Genomic DNA, 22301 nt, shown 5'->3' with positions numbered 1-22301 from the left:
TGCAATATACAAGGCTCAAAACCTTTCTTTAAAACAGAACTTCAATTCCTACATACCAGGCCAAGCATCAAGTATTGTCACAAAAATCTTCAGTTAGCAATGCAGTCAAATCAAGACGTCATCACTGAGTCATTAGTAAATATTATCAATGTGCCTGAAGACAGGCTTCACAAAACAGACTGTTGCTATTCTTTATAGAGTTAACTAAAAATTAACCTCCCTTTCTAGACATTTTTAGACACTTTATCTTATTCACTAAGTAAAACACAAAAGAAGTTGTTTGCTATACCAAACATCCTCTTTGCATAATTTCTTAAGTTATAGTCCTTTCTCCCAAAGTAATTTCATTTTTCACTTTTCTTGAAAAGAATAAAATCTTTCCATCAATATTTATATGTTTTCAAAAACCCTTTATGAGGCTGGCTTTCTCTATTTTTAATATATCACTATTAACTATATCACTATATTACTTAAATTTCATCAAGGCACAACTTCTTTCTCATCCAGTCACTTTGTCCCACTACCGTGGTACAAATGTAGTCAAAACTTCAACTTAAATTGCCACAAGAGGAACTTGTTTGCTGTCAAGCTGTAGTAGAACCAGAACAACCGGGAGGGCTCATGGATTTCAATGTCTGCTGGCCTCAGGACAGCTGTTCTTCTTTCTACTGGAGAGTGACAATCAAGGACAAAAAAAACTTAAGCATTTAGAAGTACTTGATTCTCCTGCCCATCTTACTCTTTCCTCTTTGAGCTGGTTATAGAACCTTCATACTTCATTTTATGCCTTCCTTTTAAGTGAACTTCATCTCATTGCCCATACCAACTCAAAAGCTAAGAAAAAGGTCTTTTTGCTTACTGTATCAACAATCCCATACCCTTAGCAGAGGGCAGGCTCACAAGGCCCTGTTTGAAATACTGTCTACAACGGTAATAATGCACAATGTAAAAGTGGTATTTTTTTCTTATATACTAATTATTTAAACATAAATGCTTGTTTTAAACAACAGTAAGTGGCTTATGTTACACTGCCACAGACTACACTTTTGTTTTTTTTAAATACATAGAAACTTTTTAAAAATGCTAAGGTCACTATAAAGACCAAGATGGCTGTATAATAATGATACAGAATATACATTATGCTTGCCTACAGCAAACTGAGGGGGAACACACAGCACAGCCCTTCCACACAGCCCATCCTGTATTTAGATACGACCTTGAGACTAATTCCAAAAGCCATTGGCATGTTACACTGCTGATCCAATTTAAGAGTAGGGAGGCAGTTTGAGAGGAGAAAAAGGTTACCAACGACAATGCTCTAAACAAGTGGCATCAACATTAACTTGAAATGGACTGCGTGTTCCACTCTCCAGCAAGCCTGTGTCACTTCTGCTCATGTTCATTTCACCACTGCTAACTTTCACTCGCAGATTTGCCTAATCTTGTGACCAGTCGAACGTAACAATTCTGGATTGTATTTTAGGAGGTGTAGATCAGACTACTTATTTCTACCTAAAGACAACTGTTTAAAATTAACACTTGCTACATACCAGATATACCTCATTGACATCAATGCATTACTGAAGCTACTATAAATTCTTTGTCCTTTCCCACTTTGTCCTTTGAGGTTTTTTTCTAACAACAGCAACAATAAGCAGTGCCTACCAGTGAAACCACCACTGCAAACACTTTGCTGCCCTGGAACACTGACTCACATTAACCAAAGGGACTACATATTTACTGCCATCGGTGCTCTGGCATTTCTATTCCTTTTCTTCACTAAACAATATTGGCTTAGACAGCACATATCATCTAGCAAAGAATAAGAAAATATGCCATTTCTGTCAAGTCCCCCATATTTCAAAGCATATGCTGTGATTTTGAACAGGCAATGAAGCAGAACAAGGCAAATGTTTCCCACAATAAGTGCCATGATGCAGTGAGGGAGATATGCACAGACTGACCCTTGCACCAATGGAGTCCCCCTAACAACACCTGGGCTCCACATTTGTACAGAAGCTATCCATTTCAAGATTAATGTCATAACTTCTGATAACCACATTAGCTGGAAAAACATTTAGAGCATTTTAGCAAGTTCTATTTTCAAACCACATGGTAACACAGACTTCTTTATGCCTTTCTACAGGGAGTCATGTTCCTAGTGACACAATCCCCCTGGGAGTAGACAAGTTTCCATGTAAGATTCCAACTAAAGCCATTAACTTAATTATTTACCTCCATTTGGGAAGATAGTTAAAGCACAGTCAGGAAGAGGAGAGCCAATAGCACAATGAGGCTTTCCTAGGGGCGCTGTTGTCAGGGTAAAGGCATCATGCAGGCCTCTAGTGGGAAGGATTCTTCAACAATCTCTGCACAGGTCAGTGCTGTCCCACAAGCTACAGCATCCCCTTCCACATCAAACCCACACAGCAACATGACATTTTAACTCACTGGGCAAGGCAAACACTGGCACCTAACTCACCAACATGCTTCATATACAGATGCATTGGTGCTCTGTACTTTGTAGTTTCCATTGGTCTCCAGCAGGCATACCTTACATGTTTGACAACTAGAAAACCTGAACTGATTTAAGTCCATTAGATGGCTCCAAACACAATCAAGCAAAAGATTTAGCGTTTCTCAGAATGTGTGGGGCTCAATGTCAGCTTTCTACATGTTTCTGCTTGGGAATAACAGGAACATCTCTTAATATTAGCTAAAATAGTAAACCAAATGCTAAGTCGAATAGATTTTTGTTAGCCTGAATTCACTGAGTAATTGTGACTAAGTTCAGGCAAAAGAACCGCTTTCAGAAGACATACAGTTTTAAGACTACATGTCTGTTTTTTTAAAAGTCCTGAGAAATCTGCTGTATGTACTCAAACAGCATGGCAGACATAAATTCTGCCTGCTGTTCTGGTCCTATACCAAAACCCTTTAAAAGGATAACGAAGACAGCATCACATTTCATAAGAGATTTCCTGAATGCCTGCTGAGCTGACCTTGTTTACAAGTACTCACTGAAACGATTAATAGCTCATATGTTCCACTCCACGCTGCTATGGCTCAGAACTTTCTGCCTATACTATCCATATGGACATGAGCCAGAAAGAAAATGTCTATGTAATTATCCAATTAATTATTATAAATGCCAGCATTTAGCAGAAAAATGGCAGCTGGCATACACATCACTTCACTTCTGTTGTGCAAAAACTACAAAAGGCATTTGTTTTCTTATTAATAGCTATAAAACACAAAGTTGAACAGTTTTATTTCATTTTAAACTACAGGATCAGAAGGGCCAAGAGAATAGAGTGGTGAAGGACTGGACTGGGAGTCAGGAATCAACCTGAATTCAGAGTCTGCAACACTTCTGCGCAATTGAGCCAATTAGTTCATCTCTGTGCTACAGGTTTCCATTTGTAAATTAGTGCTTTCTCATTCTCTGGCTTTATTTCTTAATTTTACTGTCTGTTCTTTGGTAGTAGGAATCTCTTATAACATCCTAATAAAGCAGAATGGGGTCCTGACTGACTACAGCATACATTTTTTTTTTCTTTGTACTATTTAATATCAGATGGATTTTGACAGTAGAAAGATATGAATTCTTCTGAACCTAGCAGAAACTGACTGCTCCAGGTGGCCCAGAGAAAACAACTGATATATTAATAGAATCATAGAATCATTTAGGTTGGAAAGACTTTTAAGATCATTGAGTTCAGCCATTAACCTAACACTAAACCATATCCCAAAGCACCACATCTACAGGTCTTATAAATACCTCCAGCGATGGCGACTCAGCCACTTCCCTGGGCAGCCTGTTCCAATGCTTGACAATCCTTTTGGTGAAGACATTTTTCCTAATATCCAATCTAAACCTCCCCTGGCACCTCAAGTTATGCAACGATATAGTTTGAAACAGTCCAAACGCAGTTACTGCAAACTAGATAAAAGCATGCTATATGCTGAAATTTAGAGCAAGGTGTTATTCTTCAGTGCTTTATTGCCTTTAGCTAACCATCTTACAGAAGCCAAATGACTTTGTTACCATCCTGGGTTGAGAGACACAGGGCTAACTTTTCTTCTAATGCTGGGGAAAATTGCACTTTTAGAAGACTCTAGTGTCTGAATTTGTGAAAATGTTTACTTCATAGCCAGCCAGGCTCTGTGGGATTCAAGGTTAGTGTTTTCGAGCCTTGCCAGGTGCAGGGACAAGGAGGAGCAAGGCCTGGGCATTTGACCCAGGCTGGCCAACAGGAGTATTTCATACCATGAACGTCACATCCAATATAAATTAGAAAAGCTTGCTGCGTAGCGGGCTCTCTCTCTGATGGCGGCGGGTCCAGACAACTCCTCGCCCTGGTGCCAGAGCCCTGAGGCCTTCCCTTCCTCCTGAAGCCATTGCGCTCGCAGTGTCCGACACTTGCTATCCACTGCTGGGAGTGCACAACTTCCTACTGATATAGTTGGCTGAGTATAATTTCTGTATATCTTATATCAGTATCGGGATGAATACTGGTTCTTTAGTATTATTGTTAATTATTTAGTCTTAGTCTATTAAATCTATTTATATTTCAACCCTTGTGTTTCTTTGTGTTCCCCTACTCCCCTTTCCAGGTGGGGAGGGGTCATCGGGTGATAGAATAATTGTCTAACAACAATAGATCGTTATGGGTTCTCTCAAACCATAACAGTTACAATGATGAGTAAAGAACTGAATATCAATTCCACCACAGATTTGCTGTACGAGACTGTACTGATGCTGCTCTGTGCCACAGTTCCTTTATGTAAAGCATGGGAATAACCCATATGTAGCTACTCAACAGGACTGTTTTCAATTTTAATCCACATTTCTGTAGGAATTTAAAACCACTAGTGTTTACTAAAATTTGCCTCAGCACTCATTCCAAATATACATAGTACCTTCGTGGCTATCAACTTCAGCACCATTGCAATAGTATAAAGTAAATACGAACTCTATCTTTTTTTGAAGTTACACTATATCGCTACTTATGTAATTATCATGATGTAATTAACTGCAATAATAGCATCAAACACCCCCTAGACTGGGTAACAGTAGGTCCCAACAGCTGAACTTCACACAAAACTGTTGATGTGTTGTGTGAACTGGACAATACAGAAATCCATTAGATCTTGATCTTCAGGGGATCCCAATACAACACCCTGACACCCCTGGCACACTTGAAAATACAAAGCACTTCAATTTTCAAACCAAGCAGAGATAGATCTCTTTTCACTCATGCTAAAAATCAGCACTTTTTCCCCTAATTGAGAGGATATAGCAATTAGAGGAAAGCTGAAAACACAGATAAATACAACTGTGTTGTTAGCAGGGTTCACCACTAGGACAGCCAGCATTCAATCAGCTTTGCTCTCCCTAGCAGGTCTCACACAACACATTGTGGGAATTACTGCCGAGTTTGTGACGGCAGTAGGACAATATGATATAGCAATTCACACTCTAACAAAAAGATCTGTAAAAGCAGCCAAACAGACAGCAGTCATTTTGCAAGGCCTCATGGGAGCCCTGTCTGCCTGAACTTTTGCAAAGCTGACCACATCCTAGCTTTTTTCAAACAGAAGTAGACATCACATGAGCAGTATTTGTGACGAACAGCAGGGAACAGAAAATGTGTTCTCCTATCACTGAAGCTGAGTAATACTGCTCAAGCACAGTTTCCCAGCCAAGTAGGGCACAGCACACGCCAAATGCAGCAGCACAAATGAAAAATTTATCTGTGTATATACTCCCAACCACAGATAGGTTACAGGTGTGATTCACTGGAAAACAAGCAGCTGACCTAAGAGTTTGAACAGATTCATCTCCAAAAAGAACTGAATTTGCACTCCAACAAAACGGCCTTCATGAAAATACACTGCCAGTTTGTCTATGAGGCTGCTGGGGAGCCTGAGCTTTCAAAGTTCGCAGCCTCAAGACAATTGTGCTATGCAGACTTGCTCAAGACCAATCCTTCCAATGGTTCTGGCTCTGCAACAAACTTCCTTAGGGCCAGAGTCCTTACAGCCCTCTGACTGACAAGGAAGATCTCACTTTCCAGGCTCCAGCTCCTGGGCTTCGTCCTGCAAAAGCAGGACAGGTTAGGGAGATCTCAGAATGGCAGCAGCTGCTCTTCTCCATCCCTCCTAGAATACATAGAAAAATCACCTCATTTTACTAAACTCTTAAAAATCTCCTCTGCAAAACACTGAGTCATCTAAATTTGAAGAAGATTTTAAACCTACAAACTGACAGTGGGGTATAGCTGGGCTGTCTGAAAAGTTTCCTACTACTGACCCTGCAATCTAATTTCAAGGAATGGCTTATATTATACAATGAGCAGGATTACCATTTGTACAGCATAAGAGGATTTCAGGTGAGTTCCTATATGGTCTACCTATATGGTAGACCGAACCTGCTCAGATCCAAAAATATGGTGACTGAAATCTCATTGAATGATTCCTGAGAGAGTTGTGAGCTGGAATAGATTGGGTTTGTCGCTCCAGATGGTTTGGTTTCTAAGTGTATATTAAAATTCTATGGCTTACAGAGTCAAAAAAGGGAAGGAAAAGTATTTGTCTGGGACCCTCTCCCATCAGAATGGTCATTAGGAGTTCAAGGAATCTTTCTTCAAACAGAGTATCAGCTGCCCATTTTAAAGCCTGCTTTTCTGTTATTAAGGTCTGAATACTTTCTGATATACTTTCTACACTGATTTTCTTTGTTCCTTTAGCAGTGAGGAAACAAGCAGGAAGAGCCCATAGCATCGCAACATAGGAGCACAAATCTGAACACCAGTGGAAAGCATTTAAGGTACATAAGCAGAGTATTCATTATAAACAGCCAGCTTTTTCACCCCAGCTACAAAAAAAACATCAAGTTATCAGCTTTGAAAAGAAAGCTTCTAACCCATTACTACTGAGTGACTATTGTAAATAAACTCAAGAGCAAAACGCTGCCAGACCAAACCCAGTGTCTTCTCCAAGCTTATGTTAAGTGATTCTCTGTAAAGAGACTTCAGTATCCCCTTCATAGGGGGTACATAAAACAAAGGCAAAGATACACAAAGTAACGTTAACTGCAGGATAGTTGGTAACATCCAGCACAGTTCAAGGGAAAAAATCTCAGGGCACCACATTAACCAAATTAACACTGTAAAGCCCTGGAGTGTAAGACAAAGGAGTGGAGGGAAGAGTTGGGAAAAAAGAACAAGGTAAAATTGGGTTATATAATGAAGTTACCCAGCAATACATTTTTCTTACTGTTGCAATGCACTACTAGAGGCAGAGAGAAGAGCAGCATCAGAAGCAATTTTGATTTTTTTTTCTCCTGTTTGCAAAGGGCATATCTTAAGTACCTAAGTGTGAGACATACTCATCTTCTATAAAAATATGGTAAATAAACTGAATACAGCTTGCCCCTGAATCAAATCAGTACTACAGTAATTTGTGGAATAAAACAAACAGGTATCTCTTAGCAACATAAAAACATCTGTGCAGCATGGCATAAGTAATAAAGAGTCTACTTAGAGTCCCAGATTCATCCAGCTAATTAAGTGCTTAAATCCTAGAGAGATGATGCTTTTCCAAGTCAGCATTTCTACCACAAGAACGTTGGTAAGATCAGTACCAGCAAGATTCATAGGATATGTGAATGGACAAGCAATTCACATAGGACATGTGAATGGACTGCTGGACAAGCTCAGGACCAAAAAGGAGGCCTATAGAGGGTGGAAGCAGGGACGGGTAGACTGGGCAGAATATAGAGAAACTGTCCGAGCGGCCAGGAACCAGATCAGGCAAGTGAAAGCCCAGGCAGAACTAAATCTACCCAGGGACATCAAAGACAATAAGAAAAACTTCTACAGATATGTCAGGGATAAAGGCAAGACTAGGGAAGCTGTGGGCCCTCTCTGGGAGGAAACAGGAGACCTGGCCTCCCAGGATATGGATAAGGCTGAGCTACTGAACAACATTTTTGCCTCAGTCTTCACCGGCAAGGGCTCCAACCACACTGCCCAAGTCATGGAAAGCAAAAACAGGGGCTCTGCGAATGAAGAACTGCCCACAGTACGAGAAGATCAGGTTTGAGACCTCTTAAGGAACATGAAGGTGCATAAGTCCATGGGACCTGATGAAATCCATCCACGGGGTCCTGAGGGAGCTGGCGGACGAAGTTGCTAAGCCGCTTTCCATCATATTTGAGAAACGGTGGCAATCTGGCAAAGTTCCCGCTGACTGGAAAAAGGGGAACATAACCCCGATATACAAAAAAGGAAAAAAAGAAGACCCAGAGAACTATAGGCCAGTCAGTCCCACCTCTGTGCCTGGCAAGATCATGGAGCAGATGCTCCTGGAATCTCTGCTAAGGCACGTGGAAAATAAGGAGGTGATTGGAGACAGCCAGCATGGCTTCACCAAGGGCAAATTGTGCCTGACAAATTTGGTGGCCTTTTACGATACTGCCACAGACTTGGTGGACAAGGGCAGAGCAACAGACGTCACCTACCTGGACTTATGCAAAGCATTTGACACTGTCCCGTACAACATCCTGGTCTCAAAATTGGAAAGTCATGGGTTCGATGGATGGACCACTCGGTGGATAAGGAACTGGCTGAATGGCCACACTCAAAGGGTTGTGGTCAACAGCTCAATGTCCAAGTGGCGGCCAGTGACAAGTGGTGTTCCTCAGGGGTCGGTACTGGGACCAGTGCTGTTTAACATCTTTGTCGGAGACACAGACAGTGGGACAGAGTGCGCCCTCAGCAAGTTTGCCAATGACACCAAGCTCGGTGGCGCGGCCGACACACTGGAGGGAAGGGATGCCATGCAGAGGGACCTGGACAAGCTTGAGAGGTGGGCCCGTGCGAAACTCATGAAGTTCAACCAAGCCAAATGCAAGGTCCTGCACTTGGGTCATGGCAATCCCAGGCACAAATACAGGTTGGGCGGAGAATGGCTTTTTTTCACTAGAAAACACACTTCAGAATTTGAGGTCAAAGAAAATGTGTTTGAATAAGAAAAGCAAAACAAAGAATTAAATTTCTAAAGTTGTTCTTTAAGAATCCCATTAGTTGTTTTTTTATTTTCAGAATTTGTTTGAAACATCACATGCAAGCTGTGGCCAAGATGCCTGTATATAAACTCACTGGAGTTTACATACAATCTTATGTGTACCATCCATGCGCATGAATAAATTCAGTCTCACCAGCATCTGAGCCTTTTCTACATAGGAAATTATATCAAGTTTCTCAATTTCCTTCCTATTGTATTTATGCAATTTGATATAAGCAAACCTATGCAAGCTCTGCCATGTGCCAAGATAAGTGGAAGCTACGAAGTATTGCTGGTGAAGCATCTAGCTTGATATTTCAAGCTAGAAAACCCTGCTGAGAAGCTAAGTACAGTAGCTTAGGGTCACTGCTGTGAAAAAAAGAGTACCACAGCTTTTGGCTGTTTCAGCAGGGGCAAAGGAAGACTGTGCCTCTCAATGCAATACAGACATTGTCTCAGCAGTCTTGACAGAGTAAGCCATATTCAATAGGACAAACATTTAGAGCGTTCCAGTTGTATTTCATACCGCAAAAATCCAGGCAGCTTTGTCTGGAAATATAGCATCTACATAAGGTTTCAAAGAAACCTACACTTTTTAAGTACATGCTTTTATTGATAATTACCAACTTGTTGCCAAAGATCTATTTTTAACTGTGTGCACAGAGTTATTCCCCTTGATAAGATGGAGTACAAAAATCTCTTTTAAAAATACTAGTTTAAACTGAACTTTTACTCATCAGTGTTTCTGTAAATGTTGTGTTGGAGCACAAAAGACATCTAGAACACTCTTTAGCACAAAAAGCCAGAATAACGGCATTGAACTGCTCCACATGCTACTGTATCAGCAACAAGAGAATATTTTCACTTTGAAAATATCAAAGTATTACAAATATTACACAGTAATATCGATTATAAAGGATGCTTAGAATGCTCAAATGAATGAAGCTTCCAGTAGAAATCACACATCTTACTGGCATTTGTATTTGTCTCCCAGAAAGCTCAACCACAGTGGCTTTAGGATAGTTACTGTGGTTTAATGAAGAAGACCAAATTAGGGTCAAAGTGAGCTTCTGAATTTCAACGTGGATGTGAGAAAGGCATATCACACTTCTAATTATGCAAGAAAATCCCTAAATTGAGTGTTCAGACAACAGTCTCGAATTAAAGTCTCAAATTCTGTAGCAAATTAGGATTTCATGTACTAACACTGGTAAAGGACTTTGCAACATTAATGCAACATCCCTGTGGAGCCATCATTTCCAAAGAGGCAAGTCACTAGAGAGACAGTAAAAAAAGAGGTTAAGCACCTTGACCAGAATCACATACTGAGTTTTCCAAGACACTGTATAGACTAACACTTCTTATTCCTGAGGCACAATTCCAGAAATTCAGTCCTGTTTAAATGCAGGAATAACATCTGGTAGATGCTCTATAAACATAAAAGGAAAGCAGCTTTGTGTCTTCTCTGTATCTAACATTTAAACAAATATTAATATGCTCAGTTGTAATAAGAGCGGGAGACCAGGTATGTATGAAAGGCTTGCAACAACTTTTTTTTTTCCATTACAGAGACCTACAAACATTCCAAGTGTGCAACACCTTAAAAATTTAATGAACAAAAGGAGTCATATGGGTCCTAGAGCAAACAGACACTTCTGGCAGCTTCAGAGGGAGCTGGAAAGAAGAAACACTCTTCGCTGAATCAATTCAAGCATCAACTACCATAAGCTGTTGAGAGGTGGCCCCCTCCTCCCAACAAATGAAAACACCTCAATAGACATGTGGTCATGGTATGAGACTAACAACATGTATTTTAGACTAATAGCTGTGAGAATTAAACAATGCCCAAACTTAGTAACCTTAAGTGTCAATGAGAATATGTGATCTTCAACAGGAACTGAACTTTTATTCTCAGAAGTGATTAAACTGCTTAACCTGCACTCCTTCAAAATATTTAATACTCAAAAGTTGAACGAAACATGAGGATTACGCTCTAATAAGCCAGTATTTAGAAAATCCTAATTAACTATTTGTATTACAATCCTGTATCTAGCATAATTTGTTAAACTGTATTTTTACCAACATATATTACTATGAACACTTCAGTGATCAGAAATGGAAGCAGACACTTTATAAAGAATGTCAGTTCCACTGAGCTACTGCAAGTTCACAGCAACTCTAAGAATTACTAGATTAAAAAAATCTAAAAGGTCATACCATACAGCTATCTTTATATCCCAGCAGAGGAAATGGGGACGTGGGGCTGAACTATTCCATATCCAGAAACACATAACCATGGTTAAAAGCTTTAGCGGTTTATGGCATTCCAAAGTAAAGAACAGTGGCAATCCAGCATAGTCTAAAGGACAGGACCTGTGCCAGGAGTCCACTTCTATTTCTGGCTCTGTCACTGGTGGACTGTGTGACCTTCAGTGGAGAGCTACACCTCTCTTCCTTCAACCACTCCTGGTCCACAGGGAGAGAACTGCCTTTTGCTATGCCCCTAAGTGACTAAAAAGAGGGGAATTCACTACAGTGACGATGGCAGATGGCACTGCTGTAGAATAAAAAGTGGCAAGGGCAGAACAAGGGTAAGCCAGTAGGCCTCCAGTTTTGTGTTGGAAGCATGTAGCTCTCTCCTTCAACTAAGTATCATTAATATCTTATTGGTTTTATTCTAAGAAACCAGTAACAAAAACCTACATGTTCTCATTTACCTGACCCATTCCTTGTCTTCACAAGCAGAGTACAGTTGCTACAATGAACTGTAATTAGCTCTTTATTTATCTAGTTTTGAACTGCTAAAACTCCAAAGAATAAGGTTTAATACCATTCTTTCCCAGGTCATTATCAGTAACATTTAGTAAATTTAATTTGCAGGACCAAGCTCTGAGCCTGCATAATTTAAAGAGTTCACAACTTAGCCTGTCAATTTTAAGCAATATACAAATAATTATAGGTAAGAAATTAATACCTCAAACATTTGGTATGAAGAGAGATAGTCACATTTACCATTATACTAGCCACAAAGATTATAGTTCAACACAATTAATTTTCTAGTATAGGTTACTTTCACCTTTAAACAAATAAAAATAAAACCAAACCAAAAAACTGACCTTGTTATACTTGGACCCACACTGAACTATAAAAGCCCCATCATATTTTTTGTCATCTGACTGCTATTGAGACACTGAAATACTGTAAATCACCTTCAGCAGTGATTAATGCAAAACATTTACTTCATTACAACCATAAATGAGACCATATCCGAACCGTTTTTCACTATTTCACACTTTAGCAAAGTAAAAAAGAAAGCTTAAAGAATTTGGGTTTAATTTCCCTCTCCCCTTTCCTTCAAAATGCATAACTGTCAGCTTCCCAAGAACAGCACATCCAGGAAAGACTTCAGCCATGTACTATCATGGTACATAGCTGCCTCATTGACAAAACACAAGGTAAATATTAAGTGCTTTGCATCAGAGTAGATGTACTTTTAGAGAAAATTACAGAAAATAAGCATGGCAAAAAGTATCAGTCCTTACAATTTTATAAATGTTTTCTGTAACACTGAAGCATATAATATAATGACCAGTGTTCTTTGCATGATCAACCTCAAATCTAGCAGTTGCAATTTTGAGTCTATATGCTTTTCTAGACATGTGGGATGCTGAAATTCACCTTGGCCTACACATTCCTTGATCAGATAAAAGATACAATGGAATTTCAGCCAGTGTGTTCATCAAACATGGCTAGTAATAAAATCATTCCAGTAATAAGTTTTTACAACCTTTTAACAAATACAACCCTGAAAATGTGTACCTATGAATGTGAAGCCTATTTTAAGAACAACTGCATTCATCTTTGAAGAACAGTAAGAGTTTCTCAACCTACTTAATTTGTTTTAGAAGTAGATCTTTCTTCCTAAATCATCTCTACCATATTTGACCATAAACTTGGTTTCAAACCCCACCCGGGTATTTCACTTCAACTGCAATTAGCTCATTCCTCTGACATTCTCCTCTCCAATATTAACAGATTTCACAATTTTCCTTCTATCTCTAGGACCAATCTCCCATAATGATTTTTTCCTATGACAGCACATCTTTGGTTACTGTATCACACTTCCTCTCTGTCCCCTAGATATAAAAAGTATCTCTGGAAATATTGTACCTTTTCTGCTAGTCTGACATTACCACTTCTTGAACCTACTGATTCCCAGTCTGCAACCACATTTTACAGATCAGCTGTTGCCAAACCCTAATTGACTTCCATATTCTCTCCCTAATCCAGCAGTATTTCTAACCTCTCTGAATTTTTCACTCAACTGCCTTTGTCTTCTTTTCAACAGCAGGCTTCCGGATATATCCCAGGATGTCTCAAATGTATCGAAAAAGTTAAACCACTTCCTTGTCTGTACAGATGTCCTCCACAGATTCATTTCTACCATTACGCCTAGGTTCACATGAAAAGAACTGTTGCAGTTTCTCCTCTTAAAGAACATTTAAATTGAACTGAAAACTTTAAAATATATCTTTTTAAAATGGAGAAAAGTCTCAAAATATGGAGTAAAATCAGTTCATTTTATATATCAACATAAATCGGATATTAAGATCTAGAATCTTGCTCAAGGAAGCTAGTCATAGTCTAAATATGGAGCGGGTTTTTTTACTAGCGTTTAGTTCCACTTCAATGCCAGTTGGTACAGACAGGAATCTTGGATACACTTGACTAATGAAACAGAGACAGAATGACAGTTGCAATATTAACTAATACAGCGTTCCCTTCTCCCCTTTTAAGTGGTAAAAATCTAGATTTTTCCATGCAGATACATACAGAAGTAATTTTAAAGTTGTGTCACTGACATATATATTAATTCTTCTTAACTGACATCGATATTAAAAATTAAAGCATTCAAATTAAATTAGCATTAATTTACTAATTAAAAACAATTTCCAAGACAAGAAATCTATATTTAATATCGTGCCTTTCTACAAAGACAGGAAGAATACTTACAATGCCAATATATACTTCTTGTGTCTAAAAAATGTCCTAGAATTTTACATTTTAAAGTGTCAGCCTGATCTGAAATCTTTGATTTTTGTAATAAATTCTGAACTTGGCAAGAGACTTATCTTTCTTTTTTAATGGAAAACTAAGTAATATGTCATCATTCAAAGTTCAAAAAATTCTCATAGTAAAGCAATTTCCAGCCTCTCATTTAAGTTGCTATGGCAACCACCACAATGGCTATGAAGGCTCTAACCTCATTCTGATGAACAAAATCAGAAAAAATATCACAACATTCTTTGACTTACAGAAATGTAAGACTGAAAATGAGCTTTTAGTATCTACGGATAATGGATGTTCTCTGTGTGGAGCAATAGCAGCAAACAGAACAGGACTATAAAATACAGTAGGGAAAAAGAGAAGAAAAAGATGGATTCTACTATAACGGTCTAAAAATAGATTCACTTCAAATGAAGCGTATATAGTTGAAAGTATCTACAGAACAAAAAGCTCCATCTAGAGGTTAAAAAGCAAGGGATATTAAAACAAGCTTACACGTAAAAGGTTCTCAAGACTTTTTAAAAATACTCTCAAAAATGGTCTGCAGGATCTCCTAATTACAATAAAAAATTGGCTTCAGAATACACTATGTAAAAGTTACCTGATCTTTGAGAATCTAAGTTTTTCATTAAAAACAAACTGAAGACAAATCTTGAAATGAAAATACCTAAAATCAAAAACTGCTCATTCATACCTTAAGTTTCTTGCATTTCAGTGAAATTCACACTGAAATCCTAGCCTTAAGGAAGTCTGTACATTTTGCCCGTATTCAGCATGATCAAGATTTTACCATCACAGAATGTAAATCAACAAAGTCAGCCTTCCAGCACGACTTCAACAAAAATTTATACCCATGTTCAACACTAAGTGAATGGTCCAGTAAGGAATGAAACTTCTTGCATGTGCAACTCTTTTCAGTGCTCGATCCTTCATACTTACCTATAATTTTCCACTTACTTATGCAAGAGCCAGAATACCCTTGCTAAGCTGTTACACGCTCCAGAGCAAACTCTACTTTGCATGTCATCTATCAAATTCATCATAATCATATTGTATGTCTGCAAGGAAACGATTACATCCACATTTTAGGACAAAATCCGGGTTTCAGCATATGCTTAAGAAACTACACCAGGCTCAGGTAAAACAGGTCAGTTCTTTTCCCTGGCAAGATGGGAAGGAACCAAACCTGCAGCCAACTTCTTGCATTAGCAAACACTCCTGTGCTACATCTGCAGCTCTGGGTAAGTAGCCTCTGGCTGCCTTCCCACATCTAATCCCTCAATTCTAACACAATAAAGTTGCATTTGACTACCCAAGACTCTCCAAAGACCATCAGTTACCTGGCCAACTGATTTTCAAAACACATATTCTCTAACTTGCTCTCACTTCACTAGAGAGCTTTAAGTATGGGTGCATAGTCATACCTCCAACTCTCCTGCTTTAAATCTTATTTTCTCCACTTCCTACTCATTCTGTTCACTCTCCGTCTAGGCTCTACACATGCATTACAGTAATGCTTAAAATACATCACCAGGACTGTCCTCATGATTCCTCACAGATTATATTTTACCTTGCAGCCTGCATTAAAAAATAATCACATAAAGGCATTGTTCCTTGAGCCCATACCGGATGCTTCCTAGCTATGCCTCACAATGCAAGCAGTGATACAAAATGGAATTAAAAGGGTCAGAAAATCAGAAGCAAAGGACTGCTGCTGGAAAACCGTTGGCTTAGAGGTCTGCCGCGTTACTGCTCCAGAACAAAGGCATGCTTTGTTATTCAATCCATGCTTCTGGAAATGTTGAATTGCCTCATGGTGCTTTTCCCACATTTTTTACACTTTCCCTACCTTTATCCTCCTCTCAAACCCTTATCCCTCTTTTCCATCTTCCCATCTTGCTTTTTCTATTTACCTATTCTAGAATTGTACTTTCTTATGGTATCCCTACTTTTTTAACTCTGTGTTATTGAGTATTTAGCATCATGAAAAGACAAACATTGTTTATGATAGACCAAAACACCCTTTCCAGCTCCCCCTAAAAAATACTAACACTAACAAGCCAGAACCAGTAAAACAACTGAAAAATCATTTTATTACCATTAATAAGTGATTTTTAAAAGTCCAAGTGCTGCATCTCTGAAAATCAGGCTATTTTGTGCCAAAAGTTTAAGTTTGAAACTTATGCAAGTGTGAAAATACCTGTCCAAAAGACACTGCACAAACTATTCTTGAAAAATTTCTACAAGGTGACACATTGTTCCCATATTTGAAATAGCACTCACCAGGAATCTTTCTTGAAATACCTTACAATATTGATTCAGGCACTGTATTTCTCTGAAAAGTGTTCAATTTCTTTGATCATAGGGATCTCCAAATTTTTAAGAAGTCATACACATACAGCCTCTTAAGTTCTGAATATCTAGCAAATACAAACCACAGCTTGCATAGGAATTCAGTGTCAGAATTTCTTCCTGATTATTTATCACAGTTTGAATACAAATGTATGTTTAGGATTACTGGTTTATATTAATTTGCCAAAGCAGAAGGAAGCCTCATTTTGTTTTTATTTAATATAACATTTTAAATAACTGTTGAATCTAGAACACAGTATTATGATTTCTTAGGAAGCACGACAAAAAATTCTATAGGCTCTGGAAAAAACTTCAAAAAACTCAAACTTATTTTGATCTTCTATTAACATGTACTAGCAAAGAGAAATAAGGGCCTTTTAAAATAAAGGCCTTTTAAAGTAGCTGTTTATATACAAAAGCTCCCTTTTCACATGCAAGTTCACCAACTTAATGTCAAAAATAAATTCAGTACATTTTCAGTATATCAGAACCCACACAGGAAACAAGGAAAAGTGAAGTGCTTCTTCAGCATTCTACTGTAGGATCTCCAATTTAATAATTTGGATCTCAACGCATATTTCAAAAATCATACTTCAACTTCAGCATTGCAACGTTATGCTGACATCAGAGGAAAACATTGATTTCTAGCATGAAACGAAGAAGAGACATTTCAAAACAACTTTATTTGCTCTGAATATCGAACACAATGTACATGAAAAGCTTCAACAATTTTTTTTTCAGTCACAATCCAGCTTGTTGATCCTACTTAAAATTGCATAACAATGAAAAATAAAAACTTTCATTTCCTTTTGGAATAGTCTGTATGCCAACACATCTTTGAGAACAAGCCAAGTCTTGTTAGTCTAATTTTGCAACTCCATTACAGGATCCCATATTACACACAAACTTTCTGGTGCTGGGGTAAGAATGGTTTCCTTTAAAGTTCATTGACACAGATAACAGGGAAGAGAAAAGCATGGCAGAAAATACTGCGTTCTGTTCTAATTCGTGCAAATACAAGAAATATCAGGAGCTAGGCTGTGCTTTCACTTAAATCTGCTCAATTAGAATAAATCAACTGACTAGAAATTTTTGCATGAAAAAGTACTCCAACAAACAGAAACCAAACTCCAATTCCTCACATGTTCATTTTCAGTGTTCTAAATTAACTAGAGAGATGGCATTAAATTACTAAATTTACAAAATATTTAGATCAGGTTATTAAAGGTCTTCCAGAAAATAAGTATTAACTTGACTTAGGAAGCAAAGAACTGATGTTCCCCTGGCTTTCTAAATGTTTTGCAGCCCAAGATAAGCAACCTGATGTTAAGCTCAAGACCAAAGAAAATACCTGCTACAAATACTTCTGTCTATATAAATCTCTTCACCAGAAAGTGTAACACTATTTTCTATACAAAAACCCAACTTCACTTTATCCAAGTTCAGTTTTGAAGCAATTCCTGTGTCAGAAAGTACTGGCAGACTTTGCATGAATAATTACCCATCCATAATAAGGCTTACAAAGGAAAGTTTTACCATTGATCATTCTTTGAGAGATTTTTAAAAACTCCCAACAATCTCCCTACATACACTTGCAAAAAATTATAGTTGGAAGCAACTGAATTGGGCTTTGTGTTTTTCCAGGCATCACCTCCTCAGAGTGATAGCTTTAAGCTTTTGGAAATTGGCAACTTCCTAAAGAAAATCATACCCATTCTTCTAAAGACACCAAAATATTTCAAAATTTATTTCCAGAAGGCAGAGACTACAGGCCTTTGATGAAATGTGTATTATTTTTTTTAAATCAGGAAAAAATCAAATCAACTTAAAGAAACAGTTTAAATATAAGTACAAGCTGAGAAAGCATTTCAAGAAGTTCTTCAGTCTGTTTCTTAACAGACAAGTTTTGAACAATTAAAAAACAGCTCTTTGGTCACATGTATGAATAAAGGCTTTTTTTTCATTTCACAAGAAAACTTTATGTTAGAGAAATACACTGGCAAACTGTGTGACACTAGAAATTAAAACTGGTTGATGCTACAGACTATTTTTAAAGCTTAAAGACTTTTTTTTTTTACAGCTTAAAAAAAAGCATCTTCTCAACTCCTCAAAACAATTATTGAAAGTACTACTACATTGCTGATATGTGAATCTACTTATCACTTTGGATTAAAAAAGCTTCTGTAAATGACTGTAGTAAGACTAAGAAAAAATACAAAAATACTTACATTGCATTTACTTTATCTTCTGGGCCCTGAACTTGGCCTGTTACAGTTCCTTGACTGGTATTTTTAACCCAGCCAACCACTCCTAATTTCTTAGCTTCCTCTTCTGTGTACTGATTTGAAAAATAATGAAAGAGGACAATCAGTGTCAGCACATATACCATGTGTATACCACTTAAAACCCCACTTTCACTTTCATAGCTTTAAGATCTACACTTAGGAAAAAAAATCATCCATAGATGATGTTCATACTCAAGCATTAAGATATTCCTGTCAGCTCTGAAGTTGCAGCAGAAGCAGCCAACTTTTGAACAAGAATGACATTTTACATATACATAATAAACGCATGAGTTAATTCCCACTTCCATTTTCACAGCTTTTAATACTTTTCTTCAAAAAGCTATACATATGATGTCTCCCGCCAAGATACTACACTGCTCGTAATAAGTCATCTTCCTCTTTGCTTTATCATATGTACATGCATAGGCACCTTCTGATGGCGTAAGGCTTTTTTTTTATTATTATTCACAGAGATGCCAAAGACTTGCTCCCCTTATTTCAGGAACTCTTAACACAGTTTTGGTCACAAAGGACCCTACTAATCCCATAGGACTCCCTTGTACCTAGCTCTACTCCTTTCTATAGCTCCTACCACTGCTCATTTGCCTCTTCAACAATCACAGTGTCTAAACTCATTAAATTTGCTACATGTACCAACTTCACAGTTCCTTTTCTTCAGTTTCCTCTTAAATCATTTCCACCTAACTTTCACTTCAAATTCTATGCCCAGCAGCTGCATTACAACTAACAAATAGCAGCAAAAGTCATAATCTAATTATACTGGCTTTACAATATTTTTTCAACACCACAACAAATTATGGTTTCCCAGTTACTCACTTCTTGTGATGAACTTCTAAGTACCCTGTGTTTTGAGGTGGTTGGTTGTTTTCGGTTTTTTTAAACTTTCGTTTTCTTTCAGGTACATGTGAAATATATGCATGGTTTTCACAATTTGTCTCTGAACACTGGAATGGTAGGCAACAGAAAGCCTTCAGATCGATATGACTATATTCCAAAGATGAAACAAATTTTGTGGTAATCTAGGCAATGAAAAAGTGCTGCTTACTACGAAGAATATTTTTCAAGTTGATCATGAGCAGCTTCTCCATACTAACTAGTTCAAAAGCATGGGAATGCAGCTGACAACCAGTTTCTCAATGCTGCTTATTAGCTCAGGACTGGCACTGTGTTGTGTGTTTACATGGCTCCAGGTCAGATCAAAACAAGGCAGAGCAAGCTTGTACCTGCCCACCACATAACACGTGGACATACATTTTACACTTGAAAGAATAATTGAATTCAAGACATACTACATTGCAATCCTCTATCCATTTCAATTGGAATGGTACATATAAAATAAGCATAAAAACTTTTAAGTCTAATATTAAGCATGGGCCAACTGTTTTCAGACAAAAGACTGTTCTTATTTGAAATGTGCCGTCGTTTCTTGGGTTTCTGTGAAACGCAAAACTCCCTGCTGCACATTCAGAGCTGGTGGAGATGTTTGGCTGGGATATGAGCCACAGAATGCATGTTTGTAGCACATTGTTACAAGAAAACACAAAAAGCTTCCTTAAATATAGGTACTATAACTGCATTAAAAAATTAAACTGGAACACATTGTTTCAGCAGCTAATATCAAGATCTTCATAGGTAGTTAACCTTTCTAAAGATTAGTATGTTATAATGCTCTTGTGGCTGTTTTACCACAAGTAATCCAAACACAATCTTTAGATACTATACAAACAAGGAACACATTAGTAAGCTTTTAGAAATCCATTTTAATGTAACAGTAATATAAAACAAATATTTTTTCCTTCTAAATCCATTTGCAATAATAATCATTTAACCTAGAACTCAAAGTTCAGGTTGGATCTGTTTACACTCCACAGACCTGCTGCCATATTTTTAGCACTGGAAATACTACACTGAAAAGCAGAACTGGTAAATCAGACATAGCCTTACCATCCTAAAACAAACACCTAGAAAAGAAAGAAAAAGACAGTAAAATAATTTGAAATAATACCGTTTCTAGAAATGTCACTTAATATAAAATTACAGTAAAGTGCATACAAGTCATCTGTAGTCTTTTTTTTACAGACATTTCAGCGAGCAGTTATGAAATTTTAACACTGGGCAAACTAAACAGAATTTGGGTACAAGCTGGCCTTGAGCCTTCCCTTTGGCAAACGATTATCTCCATTAACGCAGCGCATTCAGCTTTCTTTAATGAAGATGTTGCAGCATGGGAATTGCCTTTGACTTAATTTTCACTTTCAAGTTTTATCGCCAAGGCGGGGGGAGGAGGAGGGACGCGGGACGGACATTCCCACATAACCTGACAGAAAATGCGACCATAAACGCGAGTAACGGGAAATGCTTTTGACAGACCAGCCTGCGCTCCCCAGGGAACCGGGTGAACCTTTCAGTGAGGGCGTATTTATAAACTTTTTCCCCTTCCCGTTGGGGACGAGGCGGCGGTGGCCGCTCCCCCCCCACAACGGCCATTCGCCTCAGCTCGCGCCTAGCTTCCTCGGCCTCGCGCGCATGCGCCGCCCGCCCCAACCGCAACCGCCACCTCATACCGGAGCCCGTCTTTACCTTGCACTCGCCCGAACACTTCATAATCCACCGACTTGAGGGCTCCGGAGGCCTTCGCCAGGGCAGACATGGCGGCTACGCCGGCGAAGGAAGAACCGCTGCCGCTGCTTGCCGGGCCGCGGCTCAGCGGGGCCGCCGCGCTCCCCTGGACGGCAGCGCGCGAGGCTCAAGCTTCCCGCCTAAGCGGCCGCCTCACAGCGCGGCGCCCCGGGGATGGCGGTGGGGGCAGGGACACACAGGAGACCCCAGACCTGCCGCCCTCAGCCAGGGGCAGAAACCACCACCCGGGAACGCCGCTGCTCCCGTGAGCTCCCGCAGCTCTGAGGGGAGCTCCGCCGGAGCACCAGCTGCAGCCAATGGTGCGTCGTGAGGTACTTGCTGCGCCCTCGGAAAACCGCTGTTCCCTCCCGTGTTTGAGGGCAGAAATGCGCCGAGAGGACATAGGTCTAAACGAAACCGTCTCCTGTTTCAGGGCGGGTGCAGTAGGCATGTACACCCAGCCGGGTTTGCCACCTCGAGCATCCCAGGTAGCCAGCATTAGCCTTTTTCAGGGAGTTCCAAGATTCATTGAAACGTGTATTTGCCATACATGGCTGAACTGAGGTCATTTTGACTGGTAAGTGGAAAGTAAGGCTGTGACTGACTTTTCTCACGTCTCCACATTACTTAAGTTTTCACCCAGAGTTTCAAAAGCTCATTTTCTCTTTCTGAAGCAAATAGCAAAGCCAGCAAGGGGCTGGGCTCCTCAGCTGGAGCAGCAGGCCTTGGAGTTAGAAAGCTCACCTCATGCAAACTATTCGCCGGACTTTCAGTGATATCTATTAGTGCTCATATTTTCATTAGCAAACATTTCCAGAAGTGTTTGCATATAATTTCTTCTATGTGGATTTTATGTGCAAAAATACAGGCCAGAAAGTGCTTGTT

The 22301-nt window shown here is 38.9% G+C and overlaps 1 protein-coding gene across 1 annotated transcript in view; it reads right to left on the bottom strand.

Annotated features, from left to right (window-relative positions):
- Nucleotides 1-21699, bottom strand: part of ACYP2 (acylphosphatase 2) — a 47128-nt gene extending 25429 nt beyond the window's left edge. Inside the window, exons 1-3 of the mRNA XM_074166964.1 lie at nt 21378-21699; nt 20742-20758; nt 18720-18829 (exon numbers count right to left, since the gene is read on the bottom strand). Coding sequence (XP_074023065.1) covers nt 18720-18829; nt 20742-20758; nt 21378-21447 — 197 coding nt within the window. The 5' untranslated portion in view covers nt 21448-21699. The remainder of the gene's footprint in view (nt 1-18719; nt 18830-20741; nt 20759-21377) is intronic.
- Nucleotides 21700-22301: the final 602 nt, after the last annotated feature.

This window comes from Numenius arquata, chromosome 2 (genome assembly GCF_964106895.1).
Source record: "Numenius arquata chromosome 2, bNumArq3.hap1.1, whole genome shotgun sequence".
Taxonomy (NCBI): domain Eukaryota; kingdom Metazoa; phylum Chordata; class Aves; order Charadriiformes; family Scolopacidae; genus Numenius; species Numenius arquata.
This window is presented reverse-complemented; position numbering and strand designations above follow the sequence as displayed.